General features: G+C 33.9%; 1 protein-coding gene and 1 long non-coding RNA gene across 3 annotated transcripts; both read left to right on the forward strand.

Annotated features, from left to right (window-relative positions):
- The first annotated feature begins 8,925 nt into the window (after positions 1-8,925).
- LOC129296137 (uncharacterized) lies at positions 8,926-11,819 on the forward strand. The gene is made up of 3 exons (XM_054934728.1): positions 8,926-9,934; positions 10,011-10,240; positions 11,658-11,819. The coding sequence occupies exons 1-3, from the start codon at positions 8,926-8,928 to the stop codon at positions 11,817-11,819; spliced, it is 1,401 nt and encodes a 466-aa protein (XP_054790703.1).
- A 4,196-nt stretch (positions 11,820-16,015) lies between these two features.
- Positions 16,016-20,196, forward strand: LOC129296136 (uncharacterized). 2 transcript variants are annotated; one of them, XR_008589698.1, is made up of 7 exons: positions 16,016-16,131; positions 16,262-16,387; positions 16,711-16,790; positions 17,073-17,469; positions 17,572-18,405; positions 18,696-18,890; positions 20,063-20,196. It is a non-coding gene; the product is annotated as an uncharacterized LOC129296136 (long non-coding RNA). The 2 variants fall into 2 exon arrangements; XR_008589697.1 differs by lacking the exon at positions 16,016-16,131 and having other exon boundaries at positions 16,193-16,387.
- Positions 20,197-21,659: the final 1,463 nt, after the last annotated feature.

Here is a 21,659-nt window from a genome sequence, read left to right on the forward strand (position 1 = left end):
TCAGTACTAGATCTTGCCATAGTGGATTGCTTCTTTGCACACCAAGAAATCAAGTTGCCACTAAGAAAAATGCAGGAACCTGAGGTTGATCGACGATCATCAGAATCACTACCCTAGTCAGCATCACAGAATGCTTGAAGAGTTAGAGCTTTCTCACAACAAAAATACAGGCCATGTGATATTGTGCTTTTTAGATACCTTATAATTCGTTTGACTGCACGCCAATGAGACATGAGAGGACACTGCATATACTGGCACACCTTATTGACACTGAAAGAAAGTTCTGGCCTTGTGATAGTGACATATTGGGGAGCCCCAACAATAGATCGATAAAGTTGTGGATTGGAAAATGGTTCTGAAAATGAGAGTTTGGCAGAGGATACCATAGGTGTGGCCACTCCTTTTGAGTTCAACATCCCAGCTTTAGCTAGAATATCTTTGATGTATTTTTGTTGTGAGAGAGATAAAACACCAAAACCATGAGATTTTACTTCAGTGCCCAGAAAGTAATTGAGAGTACCCAGATCCTTTAGAGAAAATTCAGAATTCAACCAATGTTTCAGATTGGTAAGATAACTAGCAGAATTTCCAGTAATGAGTATGTCATCAACATATACCAAGACATATGTTAAATCTATAGCAATGTGTCGAATAAAAAGATAGGGATCACAACAACTAGGAACAAATCCAAATTTATGTAAGGCATCAGCAAGACGATGAAACCAAGCTCGAGGAGCTTGTTTGAGACCATACAAACTTTTATGCAACTTGCAGACCAGTTGAGGATTAGCAGATTCAAAGCCAGGAGGTTGATGCATATGAACCTCTTCTTTTAAGGTGCCATTGAGGAAAGCATTGTTAACATCAACTTGAGAAATAGACCAAGATTGAGAAAGAGCAAGAGTAAGAATAGTTCGTATAGTGGCAGGTTTAATTACTAGAGAGAATGTTTCTGTATAGTCAAATCCATAGGTTTGGTGAAAACCTTCGGCAACAAGGCGGGCTTTGTATTTATTTAATATACCATCTGGATTGTCCTTTAGCCTAAGCACCCATTTGCAACCTATCACAAGATGATGAGAAGGTGGTAGAACAAGAGACCAAGTTTTATTTTGAATAAGGGCATTATATTCATCAAGCATGGCTTGTTTCCATCGTGGGTCTTATAAGGTGAGATAAGGATCAGTAGGAGGATCAGTAAAAGAAGAAGAAGTGTGATAAACTTTAGGTTTGAAAATACCTCTCTTAGAACGAGTGACCATAGGATGAGTATTTTTTGATGATGAAGAAGAAGAGGGAGGAGAAGCAGCAGAAGAAGAACAAGATAAGGGAACAGGAGAAGATATTGAAGCAGGATTAAAATTGGGTGGAACAGATAGGGATAATGACAGTGGAATAGAATGAGATTGTAGTGAAGGACCAGAAGAAGTGGAAGACATCGAGGGCTAGAAGAAGGAGAAGATAATGAAAGGCTAGAAGAAGTAGAAGGCACAAGAGGGATTAGACCAGATGGAGAGGAAGACAATGATGGTATAGAAGTAGAGGTGGACATAGTACGAAAGGGAAAGGAAGTTTCATTAAATTGGACATCTCTAGAGATATAGATACGGCCACTAGGAGAAAGGCATTTATAGCCATGATGACTCATACTATAGCCTAAAAAGGTGCATTGCTCAGACTGAAAGGAAAATTTATGAGACTTATAAGGACGAAGAAGAGGGAAGCAAGCACAACTAAACACATGAAGAAAGGAAAAATCAGGAGACCGCTTAAAAAGTTTGGTATAGGGAATTGAATTAGCTATGGCAGAAGAGGGGAGCAAATTGATAACATAGGTGGTAGTGAGGAAAGCATCTTCCCAATATTTAAGAGGTGAATTTGCTTGAGATAATAAAGCTAAACCAGTATCTACTAGATAACGGTGTCGTCTTTCAACAATACCCATCTGATAATGTGCATGGGGACAAGAATATCTATGCACAATACCATGCTAAGCAAGGAAAGAATTAAAACATCTGAATTCACCACCACCATCAGTTTGCAATGCTTTTATTTTAGTATTTAATTAATTTTCAGCCATTGCTTTAAAGGTCAAGAAGGTAGAAAATGTATCTGACTTGCGTTTAAGAGGATATAGCCAACAATAGCGAGAAAAATGATCAATAAAGGCAAGGTAATACAATGAACCATGAATTGAGGGACATGGAGCAGGTCCCCAAAGGTCAGCAAAAACAAGCTCTAAGGGTGAAGTAGAAATAAAATCTGATAGTGGTGAAATCAATTTATGAGACTTTCCTATACAACAAGCAGAACAAAAACTAGTTGGCATCTTATTGAAAATATTATCAGCAGATACAAGTTTATGATCTTTTAAAAGTTTAGGAATCAAAGTACTAAGAAAATGCACAAGACGTTGATGCCATAAATCCACTAAAAGTGAAGGTGAAAGTGTTACAGTCAGTGTTGTACCGTGAGTTGAATTTGATGATGGATGAATGAGCTTTGCAGAATAAGTAGAGGAGGATTGAATCTGAGATGAAGATGGTGGAGTGAACACATACAGGCCATCTGGTCTACGGCTTCCCGTGAGAAGAACTTGATGATTGTTCTGTGATTTAATACAACAAGAACCAGGGCCAAATTCAACAATAACATTGTTATCAGAAGTAAGACGAGAAATACTAAGCAGATTATTAGTAACATGAGGAACATGTAAGACATCATGAAGATGTAAAGGAGAGGAAGGATTGGAAGTAGATAATTGAGAACGACCTACATGATGAATCGACAAACCTGTCCCATTGCTAACATAGACCTGACTAGAACCACCATAAGGTGTAGCCTGCATCATGTTAGAAAAATATGGAGTAGTATGGTGTGTAGCACCAGAATCAGCAATCCAAGTATTGGTAGGAAATTCAGGAGTAGGTGAGGGAAAGCTGGGTGAATATGGATTGTAAAAAGTAGAATAAATAGATGGGGAAGGTGTGTAGGCATAGTTGAGTTAAGGAAATGGACGAGATGGAGAAGGATATGAATAATTCTGATAAAACCTGTGATAGCAAAAGAAGCCAGAGTGTCCAGGCTTAGTACAAACTTGACAAACCACATTAGAACGAGGTGTAAAAAAGCCACCACGACCATGGCGACCTCCACCTTCTCGACCACTATGACCACGGTGACCACCACCACCACCTCGATGTTGAAATTGTTGATGAGCAGGAGCCAACAACACTGTTAGTTGTAATTGCAATGAATTAGCACCAGAAGAAGCAGGTGCTGAAGAGGTGTGAGCAACATTAACCTTCAAATGCGGAGAGACCTCAATAGACGATTTGAGTGATTTAGCAAGCTTCAATTCATGACCAACCAAAAGAAATTCCACTTCACTGAGAGAGAATGGATCTCACTGAGTATTAATGGAAGAGATGATTGACTCGTAATCATCGGGCAGTCCGTTAAGAATGACCTCAATTTGATCTTGCTCGGAGATAAAGTGACCTACAGCAATAAGTACATCTGCTAGGGATTTTATGCGAAGAATGTATTCAGAAATGGAGCGATCCTCTTTCTTTGTGTTACAAAGCTCTTTCTTGAATTGATGAATCTTTGCTCAGTGATGAGCAGAGAAGAAATCTTTGATACGTTTCCAAGCCTCAAAAGATGTGGTACAGCCGACTAATCGAGCCATCATGCTGTCGGAGACAGTGGATTGAAGCCATGAGAACAAGAGTTGATCCTGGCGATACCACTGCAGATAAGTTGATGAAACAACTTCGACTAGAAGATCGACATTGGACGCAAATTGCTGAGGAGAATGAGATGACTCAATAAAAGTTTGAAGATTATGGCCACGAATTGCAGATTCGACTTGCTGCCGCCAAACAAGATAATTCTTCTCATCGAGTTTCACTATGAGGTGGTGTGCAAAAGAAACAGCATCACCATTCTTAGATGCATCAACTATGGCAAGTTTGCCATTGGAGGATTTGGAGGATTCAGACGCCATAGTTAGTAAGAAAGCTCTGATACCATATTAAGGTTCAGAGAAAAGAGAGAAAAGGATGAAAAGGAATTCTTGTATTCTTATATATTATGATAAGAAGTGATACAGAGTTCTTATATACAAAAGGTGAATAGAAGATAAAGTATATACACGTGTCTAGCTAATAACCGTATAATTGCTTATAATGACAGCACACATGACACTAATCAGATGACATAATTATATTCTCTAACACCTACTACATGAAATAGCACGATAGAGTTCAAGAAAGTCCATTTTTATTACCACAGAATTACAGCTGAATTTGGACACAATGTGAGTGGCTTTTTGGAATGCTAAAAGCTCAGACATGAAGCTTGAATCCCCCTCTACTTGATCTTGCCACCCTTTAATGAACTGACCTGAACTATTTTGAACTCGAACTCCAATGGCAGCTTTCTTTATAGAGCCTACAAATGCCGCATCACAATTAATCTTGATAGATCTAGTAGTAGGAGGTATCCAGTGATTCTAGAAAGATTCATATGCAGCAAGCGACCGAGGAAAGCTATTACAGTTAATTCGCCAATATTCATCAACGGCTACACTAGCTAGTAGAACTAATAACATGTAGAGGGTTCAAAGTTGCAGTAGAGGAGATCGATGCAGATCTAGTCCTCCAAATATTCCAACATAGACATGCTAAATAAGTCTTATCATTGTTCTTAAGTAGGCAATCATCAAGCAAAAAAGAGCAGCACCAGGTCTCAAAAGAAGAAATATGCAATGGGTTTAAAAGAGAAGTTAAATGAGAGCCAAGCCATATCTTGCAAGACCATTCACAGGGCAATAGCAAATGTTCAATTGTTGCTGGGTGATCCTTACATATGGGACGTAGTGGATCAGCAGCGTATTTGCAAGAGAAAAGATCCTCTTTTGCCACTACTGAATGAGTCAGCGCCCTCCAAAGGAAGTGACGGATTTTTGAATGGATCTTCAAAGCCCATACTTGCTTCCATAATGCATTTGGAGAGGTTGAGGAGGTTCTAAGGGCAGTGGCAATCACTAGATGTTGACGTGCATATTCAAGTCTACAGCCAAGTTTTGAAGAGTATTTCGCGTTGCCTATCCATAGCACAACATCATCAAAAGAGCAAACAAGAATATGAATTTTCATGATACTGTCCATAGTTTCCTTAGAGGCCAAATTATGGATTGGAGATAAGCTCCAAGCCCCGTTGAAGATAATTTCAGTAACTTTCATCTTCTGATTATCAACAGTGTTGTACCTGTGTTTTGGATGACTTAAAGCTGGGCATACTCGGAATCCACTGATAAGTTTAAACCCCTATATCTCGCCCAGTTCCCTCTCTGTAACAGATATTTTGAGCAGTAAATCTCTTCCTACTAGAATGCTACTCTAGGCCTATAAAGCTTTGGGACCTTGGCTTGCATGTAGAAAAGGACATGAGGGTTATTTAGCACAGCTTTGAGAACTTGAACCCCTTGTTGATGAGGGTTATTTAGCATCCTCCATGAAGTTTGTGTTAATAAGGTTTCATTAAATTATTCATCAAGTCACGGAATCCAAGCCCCCCTTGATGTTTAGGGGCACAAAATTTGTCCCAAGCCTTCCAATGAATATTGTTCCTAAAGTCAGATTGACCCCAAAAGAAGTTAGCTATAAGACTATCAAATTCAGTACAATTTTTTTTTTTTGGAAATTTAAAACAAGTAATGGGAAATATGGGCATGGCATTTATAGTTGACTTGATCATAATTTCTTGAACAACAAAAGTGAGGAATTTGTTCTTCCAGTTATGAATTTTCTTTCCCACTTTGTCTCTAACATAAGCCAGAGCTGCCAATTTTGAGCGACCCCACAAAAGTGGAAGTCCAAGGTAGGAGCTTGGGTTTTCTACAGTATTAACATGCAAAGAAGAAAAAACCTCTTCTTGAATAGCTTGTGAAGTATTGGTAGAGGAAAAAAGAGACGACTTGTCATAATTAGTTCGCTGACCTAAGGCATTATAGTAGGATTGAAGGAACTCTGTAATTCTGCTGCAATTTTTCGTGTCAGCATGCAGAAACAGCATTGTATCATCTGCAAACAGGTAATGCGTCAACATGGGGCATTCCTCATGAATTTGGATGCCTATGATATCACCATTTTCAGCATGAAAACTAAGCATCTAGGAAAGAATCTCACTTGCCCTTATGAAAAGATAGGGAGCGCAACAGATTTGTCAGAAATCTAAATGATAAAAACAGGACACATTGCACATTCATAATCCAATTAACCCAAGTATCGCAAAAACCCATTTTTAATAGGACAGCTTTAATAAAATCCCATCCAAGACGGTCATAATTTTCATTCATATCCATTTGAAAGCAAAATAACATTCAGCACCAGTTCGCATCAGTTTCAGAAAATGAAAAACTTCTCACACCTTGATTATGTTATCATGAATGAGCCAACCAGGAACAAAAGCACGCTGATTGGGAGATACACACTCATTCAGTACTCCTTTAAATCGATAGGCCAGAATCTTGGAGAGGACTTTAAAAGCAAAATTGCAAAGACTAATAGGCATGAATTGGCTAACCATCTCTAGACATTCAATTTTTGAAATAAGAACTAGATTAGCAGCATTCAAAGTACCCGGATCCTCATCCTTAAATAAAATATTGTTAAACAAAGAGTCATTGACCTCTTCCCAAGAAGATTGGTAGAAGTGCCCGTTAAATCCATCAGGCGATGCTTTTGTCGCCCCTAGTTGAAGGGTAGCCTACTTGAGCTCTTCTTTGGTAATTGAAGAAGTGAGCCAATTGTTTTGAGCTTCAGTAATGCAAGGCTGAACATAGGATAGAACTAAGTCCAAATCTTTCATTTTTTACTTTTGGTAAATAAATTCTGGTATAAATCAGAAACTAAATCAACAATTTCCTGTTCTTTTTCAAACACTATACAGCATTGTTTCTCAGTTTCACTATCTGGTTTCTTCGCCTTCTAACTTTCGTGGGATTGTGGAAAAATCTAGTGTTAATATCCCCAACTGAGACCCAATTTACACGAGAACGCTGCCACCAATAAATCTCCTCTTGTTTCCATAGTTGTTCAAGTTCCCTTCTGAGATGTTGAACCTCGGCTCTGCTATCATTAGTATATACCCTATCTTTTAAGTTTTCAATCGATCTAAGAACCTGTTCCATCGCCTTTTTGTTATTGGGGAAAGCTTTTTGTCTCCAAGAAATTAATTCACGACTACAGCGCTTGGTACAGGTAACAAATTGAGGCACTAGCCAGGAAGAGGGGTCCTCGATGAACCAAGATTTCTTGACAACTTCTTTGAACTCCGGATGAGAAGCCCAGTTAATCTCATACTTAAATGAACAAGGAGCTAAGTCTTTTTATCTTGCAAGGATAGGCATACCAGGAGGAAGTGATGGTCAGACGCTACGGAATCAATGTGAATGGCCAGCCACTTAGGAAAGAATCCCCTGAAGGCAGAATTGGCCATAGCTGTTAGAGCAATAACCTTTGATAGATATAATAGTTTGTTGATTTTTTCCTCTATTTGTCTGTTCTGTTTAATCAACTCAACTAGTATGTTCTAGCATTTTTCGCTCAAGAATTTTAGAAAAACAAAATGTGTTATTTTTCTTAGCAACATTTTTTTTATCAGGACACGGGGCAATAGGCCAATAGCCCAAACAGAAACAATTTTTTTTCCTTAACAACATTAATTTAGAATGAATGTAGGTTTCAAGAAATTTACCTCCCCAATTCCTTGTGCTGATTTGTTCTCTTGCTTGTGTATTTTAAGCTGTTCTGAGCCAGAAAATATTTTAAAATAACAAACTATGAAGATATACAAAAAATCGAGAAGATGTATTCTGTATTTGGCAACCCAATCACGATGGGATCTTCGTAATGCTGGGAATCAAAACACAGAACTAATCGATCCAAATATTTTACCACAAATATAGATTTAAGCAATTAAATGATGGTCACTATAAAGAAAATCTTCATCAAATAGTTATGATATAGGTGAGGGCGATCAAATCAAACGTTATTTATCCATATATACGAGTTTATTGCAAGGAGATAACACAATATATCATCTAATTGATCTAAGATTTTGGATATTGCCTAAAGATATTGAAAATAAATTTTATGATTGAGGCACATCCGATTTCAATTATTCTAGTCTTTCATTTATTTAAAATTATTATTATCTTCATATTTATTTTGAGTCCCTACAATTTGTTTATATTTTGTTATTGATTCTTGTATTATTTTTTTTAATGTTTTAGTTCCTTACATTTTTATTTTTCATTTATGTTCCTCCATGAATAAAGCATAGAGACTAAACCATTGAAAAAAAGTACAGCAACTAATACCAAAATGCAAAAAAAGTGTAGAGACTTAAAATTATATTTTTTCTTTAAGATTCATATAATTTTCAACTCTTTAATTATATGGTTAAGGTTCATGCCTATATTTAATTATTGAAAAAAATTGCTGTTGATTTTCCATCCTTTGAATTTCTCTCTTCCCTATCTAATTTTCTACTCTATTTCTACCTCTAATCTCTTTCCCCATTCGACATCACTTTCTCTTCGTTTTTTTCATCTCTAACCGAGTTTTTACATATTCTATAAACATTCTAGGAGGTACAATTTTTTGTTTCTCGTGAATTGATGTTACATGTATGCCTGAGTTCTTTGTTCTTGCTTTCCCTCTCTGATTTTCATTTTGGCCAATTTGTAATGTCTGCTGCTCCTTCTAATATCTAAAGTTTCCGCCATGGTCAAAAAAATTTCTTCTATCTCTAAAAGAAGGCTAAGATTGTAAGCATTGTTCCTGGGTATATACGTTATATTTATGATACTTTTGTTTGATGTGATTGCTAGGTAAACACAACAAGTTTGGGGATATGGAGGATACAACCAAAGGCATAATAAAAAATCCCAGAAGCAATACTAAGTTTGAAGATCTTCCTCAACATCTCATCCACCACATGATGATGCATTTTCTCCTTTACAAGGACGCAACGAAGTTGAGTGTTTTATCCAAAGCCTTTCATTCTTTGTGGCTTTCCTGTCCTGTACTTCACTTTGACTACAAATTCTTTGAACAACACGAAGACCCACATGACAGCTTCAAGTCTTTCATCCTCAAAACCCTCCACCTTCGTCGTCCTCAAGGGCCATTGCGAAGGCAAAGCGTAATTTACCCTAAAGGGAATTCCACCTTCAATATGGTATTTGATGCGTTGCTGCACTTTGCAATAGAGAACAACACTAAAGAGATAGTCTTTTATATGAGTACCAATCACAGCATCAATGTGAGATACGACTCCCTTCTTCGTCTAATTTCTTCACAATGCTTGACTGTGCTCAACCTTGAAGGATTTATTAAATTTCCAATTGCTGATCTTATCATACTGTGCCCAAGATTGAAAGAGCTAGAAATCACGAGAAGCGAAGGACTGCAAACTGTAACAGTTTCATCTTTGTCTCTGGAGAAGGCATGCATCTGTCATTCTTTAGAGTTAAACGAGTTAAAAGAAGTTCATTTGAAGGCAAAGAATTTACGGTATTGCTCGTTTGTTGACCTTCCCCACCCTTGTGAAATCAACTTATCTGCTTGTGAATCCATAAAAGATATATATGTATGTGGTGTAAAGGTCACGAAGAACTTGATAGAATTAGTCACTGGGAGCTTGAACATCAGTGAGTGTGACTTTCCTGAGAACCTGAGTATTCATAACCCTAGAATTAAAGAGTTGCAGATGATGAGAAATAATGTTAAAAAAATGGAGCTCTTGACTCCCAATCTAGAATATTTTCGCTCCTATATGTCTTTCGAAGGACAAAGACGGGCATTATACAATATATCAGCATGTGTGGCGCTCAAGGTTTTGGACTTGGATGGAGTAACTGGTGAGTGGGTGAGGAGTACAAATATCAGAGTTAGGTTGTCTGAAAGAACTGACGTTAAGTCATTGTAATGCGTTAGAGAAGATGGAGCTGAAAAATGACAAGCTTGAGAAGTTGTCATTGAGTGCATGTTCCAATTTGAATGAGGCCATTGTTGATGCGCCAAACTTAATCAATTTTTGCTATGAAGAATGCCCAATAATCATGCTGCCTGTTTATCCGATCGTGAAAATTTTATCAACCAAATGTATTTCTGCCGAAATCAAGTTACCAACTCGCTACAATCTTATAGATACTCACTCATGTTTGGTAACATTATGGAGTTTCTCTCTTGATTTGATCACATCACAGACCTCACTATTACTTGCTTCTACGCAAAGGTACTAATCATTTCTCTTATCTTCAAAATCTATTGCAGAAATGTGGGTTTTTTTTTTAAGTCTTTGATCTCGAGAATGCACGACGTCTTTTTTGGTGATTCTTGATATAATTTGCATTTTTAAAATTCATGTGTGTATATATGAAATAATTAAAATATGTGCATTTAGAAAACAAAAAATAATCTCCTCCAATTGGCTGTTTTTATTAAAAAAAAGTTAGTATTTGAAATCTTAAGTTGCTTTGCTTTTGTTTGATTAATTTCCAGGATTTGACCTTTCCAAGAGAGTTTATGAAAAATAATACATCTCCATTGCGTGATCTGAAGCATATTAGAGCATAAAGTACATATTCTATAGGAAATCAGGGTACTATGATGAAATTACTGAAAAGTTTACTTTGGTTGGCGCATAAACCTTGGACACTTGCAATCTCCAAATACTGTTCCCGACCTAGCACCTTGAAGGTATCTTTTATGAAACTTTTGTTTACTTATCTTTATCAATCTCATCCAATGAGTGTTCCAGGTGATATTATAAGAAAATACCAAATCATAATTCTGTATTTTTTGTGTCCTTCACTTTAATCCAACCATTTATATGACTGCTGTGAAATAAAAAGATTGAAATTTATCATCATAAAATTACCCTTTAGCCAATGTTGTTAAAGGCGCTCGCCTCAACACCCAAGGCATGAAGGCAAAGTGTTCAACATGGCTATTGTTTGAGTTTAGATAGTTGGAGTTGACTGAGACCGAGCTGTTACCTTTAACTGGAATTGGATCACTAATTTTGACTAAGATTAGACTGTTGACGTCATTTGAGTTACTTTTAAGTTTAAACATAAAATTTGAAATTTGAAACTTTATTTAAAATTCAAACGAAAAATTTTAATATTTCAATTTGAAATTTTTTATATCATCTAAATAAAGTATTTAGAATCTATAAATTTCAAATGTAAAATTTTAAATTTAAATTGTCAACCCAAATTCATCAATCCAAATGCAATCTAAGATTATAGTGTGGTCACTTATTGGGATTTGGCATACCCATGGAACCCAGATGAGAAAACTACTACACGCCTTCGCCCATATATACAATCACGTACTTTAATTGAGAAAGTCTTACGAACAGAAACGGTGGGAAGACCAATGATCACACAGCTTCATTTGAGATTTGAGAAACTGGTTTTTGAGCATGTTTATTGGGAGGCTCGTGAATGTGCTAGTACTTGGATTGCATGCAAGATATATATGTTGATGCAATTTCATATGTCAACTCATCCTGCTTTAGGAAATATTAGATTAGATAAAAAGCATTAATTGGCATTGATTTGAATAATGTGGCAGTTTGAATATGATAAGAATGTGAAGAGGAGAAAGATTGAAGAGACATGCTGTTCTGGGATTTCCACTAAGTGCTGGCGACACTATAAACTCAAAGTGCACATTCAAGGCTTTGAATCTGTGAGAAGTGACTTGGAAGAGTTCTTTGCTCCTTACATGCGCTGATTTTGATTTCTTTTATGTTTAAAATGTTAGCTTTCTTTGATGACCATAATATATTTCAAATGTCACGAGCACAAATCTAGAGGGAGGGGGAGAGAGAGAGTTTTTTTTTTTTTGAAAAAAAAAAATCGCTTGTTTAATTGAACTTATAAGACCCTATTTCACTTTGTGAGATTTTGAGGACTCATAACATATTAAGTCTTTTGGAATTGCTTTATAACTTCTTGTTATTTATATGGAAGCATATGTAATTCATATATATATATATATTAATTATAACTTAAATTACTATGATAAGTTGTATTATTCACGAAGGTAGTTGTAGCATGCAAATTAAAGCATGTGGTTCATCTATTCAACACGTTTTATGGACTAAATCATGTTTAAAATTTGGGGAAGAAACTTTACTTTTCCTCCATATTATATTTTTCTTTTTGGTTAATTAGAATTATACAAGTACATCAAACTATGACAGGACACGTAATTGAGCACCTTTTCTTAAGCAGTTCTTGTCATGCAATTGAAAAACTAGTTTTTTTTATACGGTGATCAGAGTAAGATAACTTTGATGAAACAACAATCATCTTACTATTGCAGACAATATTTCTTATACCATCGGGGAGGAATTTCTAAGTCGTTATCGGTCTTGCCACCACGATGTCCACAAGACTTCAGTTTTTTTTTTTTATAAAAAAAGTTATGTAGATATGTCTACTTATATAACAATTATTTTAAAAAATATCACATGTAAATTTTTTTATTTCATTTTTTTATAAGTGATGTAAATTAGTGGAGTAAAAACTATTTTTTACAGTATAGTGCCTCTATTGTTCCTTGAAATATATATATATATATATATATAAGGCAGGTCCACAAATGAGAACGAGTTATAAGCTGTCACGATATTCTAGTTGAGATCAGTTACATTGTTTTGGAATTGAAATGCGTAATACTAACGGATGAGATGGTGAGGAGTACTCTGTGTGTATGTGTGTATATATATATATCAAAATTAGTAGGTTTTCTCAAGGAACTGGCAATAGGTTCTTGCGACATGTGTTGAGAAAAGGTGGAGTTCAAAAAAAAACAAAGTTGAGATGTTGTCACTGAGAAAATATTCCAATTTAAAAGAGGCAATTATATATCGATGCAACAAACTTACTAGAATTTAACTATAATGGAAGCCTGCAAGTTTATAACATGCAAATTTTATCAACTAAGTTTAGTAGTGCCGAGATTAAATTACCAGAACGCAACATAGATTCTGTCTTGTGGTTTGGTAACGTGAAACAGTTTCTCTCTTGCTTTCATCCCCATTGTGCAATCTGAAGCATATGAAAGTGGAAATCATGGGTAATCTAAAAGCTCCAACTATGACGAAATTAGTGGAAAGTCTGCTTTGATCGGTGAATTGACATTTTTCACCTCTTCTACTTACAATCCTTGCTTTGATGATATGCTTTAATAAATTTTTATTTATCCATGTAATTATTATTTTTTTCACCGGCTTCACCTATCTAATTATCAACCTATATATAAATATATAACATCACTTGCTATTAGAAGACTACTACTCTTATTTCCCCATACAGTCATGTAGTTTGAGAATTGCTTGCTATAACTTTTATTTGATATATAACCTTCGATCCATCTGATTAAACTATAAAAATCATAACCTGCAAACTTTTTTGGTTTATAGTTTGGTTCAATTTTTAAAACGTTGATATGTTGTTACTATTATTGTAATTAAATTGCTATTTTTAATTATATACTAATTATTTTATGTGCCAAATTATAAGATAATTTTGGAGGAATTTGTTGTCCAAAAATATAACATAATTTGAGAAAAATAAGATTTTACTAATAATACTTTTTCAATAATACTCTTTTAAGTGGAGAGAGAATTAAAATAATATTATAGCATAATGTTTAAGTGTATCGAGATATTTTTGAATATTTATAAAAAAAAGTTTGTAAGATGTTGTTATTGAATTTTATTTACATCAAACTATGACAGGACACGTAATTGAGCACATTTTCTTAAGCGGTTCTTGTCATGCAATTGAAAAACTAGTTTTTTTATAAGGTGATCAGAGTAAGATAATCATGGGTGATCTAAAAGCTCCAACTATGATGAAATTAGTGGAAAGTCTGCTTTGATCGGTGAATTGACATTTTTCACCTCTTCTACTTACAAACCTTGCTTTGATGATATGCTTTAATAAATTTTTATTTATCCATGTAATTATTATTTTTTTCACCGGCTTCACCTATCTAATTATCAACATATATATAAATATATAACATCACTTGTTATTAGAAAACTATTAAGGATCCTATAAGAACATTAATAACAATTAATAACAATTAAAGACCTTATAAAAACATTAATAATAATTATAGACATTAAATTATTAAAATTTTAATTAAAAAATCTTAGTCCTTACTTGCAATTAAAAAAATATAAATATTTAATTGAGAAATCTACTAGCTATACTTGAAACTATTTATAGTGTTAATTAAAAATTTATGAATGGATTAGCTAGGGTTATACTTATCTCCATGTTGGAGCTATTTGCTTTGTTCTCACTTTTATAAAAGAAAATGTATAATAGCTACTGCCAAGGTTGCTTTGTTGGATTCCACCTTCAAATTATATGGTAACACCTTAATCAATGCCATGTTGATTATGGAAGCGTGGTTTAAAAAAAAAATCACTAAAAGAATTAAGTAAATGTATTTAAAATTATTTGTAATATTAGTTAAAAACTTATAAGAGTTAGTTGTGAATTACAAGTCAATTATTTATGATTTTTTACTTTTAATATATAGATAAATTATTTAAAAAATTTATTACATACACTTGAAATTATTTATATTTTTCTTAGACTTGTTTTATGTGGGCCCTTTTTTTTTTGTTTATGTTATGTTGTTGTGTGTTTTCTGTTTGACCCATCTATATTTCGGAGTTGGCTTCTCTCCATTTCCTTCTCTCTCCATTTCCTCTTCACTTTTTATCTGAACCATTGGATCTATTTTTGAATGGTTGAGATTTGATTTTTTATAAAATTATTATTATATTTATTTTTCATTATAATAATAATTTTATAAAAAATCAAATCTCAACCATTCAAAAATAGATCTAATGGCTTAGATGAAAAGTGGAGAGGAAATGGAGAAGAAAGGAAATGAAGAGAAATCAACTCCCTATATTTCTTTGGTCCTTTTTTTATATGGGACTAATGTTACATTGAATAAATTCCCCCCCCCCTCAAAAAAAAAAAAAAAAAGCTTCCTCTGTTTTATTTTTATCTTTTCCTCTAAGAGTATTTGGTTGGAGAAGAGGAGGGTAATTTTGCCCCTTCCCGTCAAACAAACTTTTCCTCTCCTACAAAGCCTCATCTCTAAACTGAGAGATTGGAAAGAGAGTGATAAAATTCATTACACCTTAACTAACATGTCTCTCATAATAAAATTAAAAGATGTAGATACACCTTTTGTAGTATTTTAACATTAATAAAATAAAAATAAAATTATTTATATATACTCATTATTTTTCCTTGACCAAATAAAATAATATCAAATTCCTCCACTTTTTTTTATTAAAATTTTTCTCCTTTCTTGGAACCAAACAAACCTTTATACTTTGTTTGGATGAGAAGAAAAATTGAGAGAAAAAAAATGAAAGAAAAGAAAATGAAAAGAAGAGAAGAGAAAATTAAAAAAAATATTATTACTCCTATTATTTGGATGAATAATAGAAAATAGAGAGTAAAGAAAATAAGCACATGACATAATAATAACAGTGCCCTTATATCAAAATATATTATATATCCTATGTTATTGTCTTAAAATAAATTGAAGGAAAAAATAAGATCATCTCAATATTTTAATATCAAATAATTTGCAAGATATATTTTTATTTAAAATTCAAAACAGATAAACATTTTTAAAATAAAATATAATGACCCGTAAAAAATTAAATTAACAATCAAGAAGATTAAGAAAAAAGGAAGACAATATTAAAATAATTTTTTTTAAAAAATCTGGCCACATGTGAAGAAAAAAATGTAAGAAAAAAAAGGTGGTGGAATCCACTTTTTATTTTTTTTATAATTTTTCTTTTCTTTTAATTTTTTCTTCTCAATTAAATAGAAAAAATATTTTTTTTTTTCTATTTTCCCTTTCTTTCCTCTCATAATCTCTTCCCAACCAAATAGGGGTTAGTTTCAGTTCGACGACGCTCACAGCATCACTCTCAGTTCAAGAATAAAATACAGCTATAACAATTTCATCTCTCTTGGATGAAACTCAGGTTCGATCATATTATTACCGTCATCTTCTTGGTCGTTGCTTAATATTGAGTTTGAGTGGTTTGAACTAGAACACCCTAGTCCACACTCACTCTCGACTCCTCTGACCTGTACTCTCATCTACCTCGCCAGTTGTGGCTGCCTTGTCTCTGTTCCCTGTTCTCGTACTCGGCATCCCTGGTTCTCTTCGTTTCAACTAGCACCGCTTGAGCAGTCTTCACTTCAAGAGCTTCCTTCTGTTCAAGCTTCTCTCTCGAGGTACTCTGCTGATGCGATGTTATAGATCTTGGGTTCTGCTTTACCCTTGAGAGTTGTGCCGTCCTTGGGTGGATTTCTTGCCATTTTCTCTTTTTCATCTCCAAATGTTTCTCTGTTCCTCCTGGGATTTGTCTGTTATTCAACTTTTACTCACATTCCGTCCACTAGTTTCCCTGTAATTCTGGTTCTTCCCAGCCTTTGTGCGGAGATAACCTTTGGGCCTTCAGTTCTGGTGGAGTTGATCTGTTAATTGCGTGTTCTTCTTCTAGGAAATGAGATTTGTTGGGTGATATATATGTTTTGCTTGCTTGTCTTCTTATTAGCTTCACAGCGTGGCAATCTGCATCTCTTTCCATGGCTTCTCCAAACTGAGCTTCTACAAACTCTATAAACATCCTAGGAGGTAAGTTCCCCCCCCCCCCCCTCGTGAATGTGTTACATGTATGCCTGAGTTCTTGGTGCTTGTTTTCCGCCTATTTGATTTTCATTGGCCAATTTGTGGTGTCTGCTGCCTCTTCTAATATTTAAAATTTCAGCTGATGTTTAAAAAAAAAAAAAATTCATCTCATTTCTCTAAATAAAGGCTGAGATTTTGAGCATTAGGGGGTGGTAGCAGAGAAGACAACAAATATCCGCGTTGTTTTTACGTTATATTTATAATACTTTTGTTTGATGTAATTTCTAGGAAAACACAGTAACAAGTTTGAGGAGATGGAGGATTCAACCAAAGGCGAAGTAAAAAATCCCAGACTTGAAGATCTTCGTCAACATCTCATCCACCACATGATGAATTTTCTCCCTTACTGGGACGCAACCAAGTTGAGTGTTTTATCCAAAGCCTTTTACTCTTTATGGCTTTCCTTTCCTGTACTTCGCTTTGACTACAAATTCTTTCAAGTAGAGAAAGACCCACATGACAACTTCAGGTCTTTCATCCTCAAAACCTTCCACCTTAGTTGCCCTCCCAAGTCTTTACAAAGGTTAAGCGTATTTTACATTGAAGGGTGTTCTACCTTCAATTTGGTATTTGATGCATTGCTGAACTTTGCAATAGAGAACAACACTAAAGACACAGCATCAATGTGAGATACGACTCGCTCCTTCATCTATTGTCTTCACAATGTTTGACTGTGCTCAATCTTGCGGGATTTATTGAGTTTCCAATTGCTGATCTTATCATACAGTGCCCAAGATTGAAATCAGTAGATGTGAAGGAGTGCAAAATGTAAGAGTTTCATCTTTGTCTCTAGAGAGGGCAAGCTTCAGTCATTGTTTAGAGTTAAAAGAAGTTCAATTGAAGGCAAAGAATCTATGGTATTGTTCTTTTTATGACATTCACAAGCCATGTGAAATTAACTTATCTGATTGTGAATCCATAAAAGATATGTATCTATATGGTGTAAGTGTCACAAAGAACTTGATGGAATTAGTCACTGGGAGTTTGATCATCAGTGGCTACTGTGGCTTTCCTGAGAACCTGCGTATTCATAGCCCTAGAATTAAAAAGTTGCAGCTGTTTAGAAATGCTAAACTGAAGAACCAATTTCTCTTGCTCCCAATCTAGAATATTTTTACGTCAATGTTTCTTTGGCAGTATACAGTATCTCTGAATGTGTGGCTCTCAACGTCCTGGACTTGTAAGCAGTAACTGTAACTAATGAGTGGGTGAAGAGTACAATATCAGACTTAGGTTGTCTGAAGGAATTAACATTATGTCATTCTCATATGTAGCTGAAAAATGACAAGCTTGAGAAGTTGTCATTGAGGGCATGTTTCAATTTGAAAGAGGTCATTGTTGATGCGCCAAACTTGCTAAGACTTCACTATGAAGAAGAACGAATATTCATGCATGTTTATCCGATCGTGAAAATCTTACCAACCAAATGCAGTTCTGCCAAAATCAAATTACCACCTTGCAAACAAATTATAGATACTCACTTATGGTTGGTAATATTATGCACTTTCTCTCTTGCTTTGATCACATCAAAGACCTTACTATTTTGAGCTCCAACGCAAAGGTACTAATTCATTTCTCTTTTTGCAATTTGGTCTGTTTAAGAATTATCTTCAAAATCTATTGAAGAAATGTGACTTTGTTAAGTCTTTGATCTTGGGAAGGCATGAGGTCTTTTGGTAATTCTTGGTATAATTTACGTTTTTAAAATTCATATATGTATATGAAATGATTAAAATATGTAAATTTTAAAAATAAAAAAGACTATCCTTCATTTGGCCCTTTTTTATTAACAAAAATTAGTATTTAATTTGAAATCTTAAGTTGGTTTGCTATTGTTCGGTTAATTTCCAGGATTTGACCTTCCCAAGAAAGTTTGTGAGAAATAATACCACTCCATTGCGTGATCTGAAGCATATTAGAGCACAAACTAAATATGATCCACGAAATCAAGCTATTATGATGAAATTAGTGCAAAGTTTGTTTTGGTTGGCTCATAAACCTTTGACAATTACAATCTCCCACTATTCCCCTACTAGCACCTTGAAGGTATGTTTATTGAACTTTTATTTACCGATCCGATTGTCAATCTATAACATCGTGACACTTTTATAGAGTTGAAACTTCCAATATATATACACACACACACACACATATATATAAACTGTCATTAGAAAACTATGGATCCGTATTCAATGAGTACAGTACAGTGTTCCAAATTCTCTCACCCTATCAGTGTCCCATGTGGTATTATATATACAATCAGACTGTGCTGGGAAGACCAATGATCACACAACTTCATTTGAGAAACTCATTTTTTATCATGTTTATTGGGAGGCTCATGAATGTTCTAATACTTGGATTGATCATTTCACAGCGTGTAGATGCAATTTTATGTGTCAACTCATCTTCCTTAAGGATATATTAGATTAGATAAAAAGCATTAATTGACATGGGTTTGAATAACATTGCGGTTTGAATATGATAAGAATGTGAAGAGGAGAAAGATTAAAGAGAGATGTTCGGAAATTCCTAGATGTGCAAAGGTTCGATTGTTCTATCTAACCCAAACAAGTCTAGTTTGGTTTGGTCTAGTAAAAAAAATTTGTCCAAATAACTAAAGAGACAAAAAAAAAAACTGTATTATTTTCTCAAGTTGGATCGGACAGTTTCATACCACTTGGTCCGGTCTGATTTTATGAAATTATTTTAATAAAATTTTAATTATTTTTAATATATTTAAATAGTTTGAAATTTGAACGCAGTATTTCCTTCATCCACATTTCACTCTTTTATTTAGTATATTTTTAATTTAGTTTGCTACTAAATTATTGTTGTAATGTATATTAGACATGTTGATGAAGTTTCTTGAATGTTGTTGTTACTGTTGTTGAAGTTATGAATTTGAATAATTTGAATTGTAATTAAAATATTTTTTTAGTTGTTGTTAGAGATTGTTATGAATTTTTTATGATTATAAATATTTTTATTATCTTAATTAAGTTTATTAGGATAAAATGTCTCATACAGAAAAAAAAAGCTAAGTGAATACTAGATTATTGGGACTAATCTCTTCATCTTATGAATTAAGTCTAGTCCTCTTAATCTTTAGGTTACAACTAAACTAAACTAAACTATAAGTTGCTTAACCCAATTTTTTTATAAAAGATACCAAACTTTGGGCTAGATCAAAGTCTAATGTTGTTCAGTTTTTTGTGCAGTCCTAATTACCAATAAGTGCTGGCTACACTCTAAACTCAAAGTGTCCAAAGCCTCATTGAATCTATGAGAAGCGACTTGGAAGAGTTATTTGCTCCTTCATTGGTTTTGATTTCCTTTATGTTTTAAACGTCAGCTTCCTTTGATAATTGTAATATGTTTCAAATGGTATAAGCATTAGTTTAAAAGGAGAACTTATAGAAACTAGCTTGTTAGATTGAACTTATACAACCCTATTTCACTTGTGACGTTTGCTTATATGGACTCATAACGTATTCATAGAATTGCTTTATGTAATTCATATATATATATATATATATATATAAACTTTATTGACAAAGTTAGTTGTCGCATGCAAATTGCAAGGGGCCCATCTATTCGACACATTTTAAGGGACTAAATCATGTTTAAATTTTGGGGAGGAAACTTTACTTTTTCCTTCATATTATATTTTTTTTTTCTTTTTGGTTAGAATTATAAGCGCATCAAACTATGTTCTTTAATGTGCGCGCGCGCACAGTAGTCCACAAATAATAATGAGTTATAAGCCGTCACATCACAATATTCTAGATGTGATTAGTTACATTGTTTTGGAACATTTATAATAAAATAAAATAAAAAATGAAGATGCTAATTTTAAAAAAAATAAATTTGAGTACACGGCGCTGCAGAAAAAATATTAGATTGGTTATTTTTGACACTGTAGAAACAATTGAGGAAGAAAGTAACACTCCAGTTTAAATCTGAACATCTTGCATAAGTTATTTTGGGCGCTCATCATGTAGAATGTATTTGTCTATATTGTTTGCTTAAAAAACTTATCCTGGATAAATTAAACAGCTGATTTACGTAAAGTGTTGCTAACTTTTTTTAACGATAAAAATGTGAATGGTAAAAAGCCTTTTTTTTTTTAACGACTGAAAGAAAATCTACTTAGATATTTCCAATCAAATGATGCTATGAAAGGTTAAAAAGAAAAAAGAAAGAAAGAAAAGTTAGGTGTTCAAGTTTATATATATTTAATGGTTTTTTTCAGTCAAATTAGGAAATGATGAATTTTATTTAGGGTTGGTGAGTTGGGCTTCAAGGTCATTTGATCCACTTAAACCACCTTATAATGTGAGTTGGATTGGATTGCAAATATTTCAATCCATTTTAAAAATAACCCTTGATCCACATAACCGGTAAAGTAAGTTGCTTTGGCAATTTTTTTAATAAATAAAAATTATATTTATTTTATATATAGAATTATACAGAATCTCGCTTGAGATGCTATTCTGGAATTCTAACTAAGTGATGGTGACACTATAAACTCGAAGTGAACATCCAATACTTCAAATCTGTGGAGCGATTTGGAAGAGTTCTTTATTTCTTATATGCATTGATTATGATTTCCTTTATGTTTCAAATGTTAGCTCATTTTGATGATAGTAATATGTTTTAAATGTTACAAGCACAAGTTTAAAGTAAGAGCTTGTGTCAGAAAACTAATTTATTGAGAGAGCTCTTTAAATTTATAAAATTTCATTTCACTTGTAGTTCCTGTCATGAAAATGAAAAACTTGTTCGTTCTTGTAAGGTGATCAATGTAAGAAGAAA

Source organism: Prosopis cineraria, unplaced genomic scaffold (assembly GCF_029017545.1).
Source record: "Prosopis cineraria cultivar Desert tree isolate PC_DT_omini unplaced genomic scaffold, ASM2901754v1 PC265, whole genome shotgun sequence".
NCBI lineage: Eukaryota > Viridiplantae > Streptophyta > Magnoliopsida > Fabales > Fabaceae > Prosopis > Prosopis cineraria.

What these genes read in the sequence shown, in the direction of transcription:
- LOC129296137 (XM_054934728.1), top strand. Translation starts at nt 8,926, where the DNA reads ATGGAGGATACAACCAAAGGCATAATAAAAAATCCCAGAAGCAATACT. An exon ending in GGACTTGGATGGAGTAACTG is followed by an intron (nt 9,935 to 10,010) that starts GTGAGTGGGTGA and finishes GTAATGCGTTAG; the next exon opens with AGAAGATGGAGCTGAAAAAT. An exon ending in TAGATACTCACTCATGTTTG is followed by an intron (nt 10,241 to 11,657) that starts GTAACATTATGG and finishes ATAATGTGGCAG; the next exon opens with TTTGAATATGATAAGAATGT.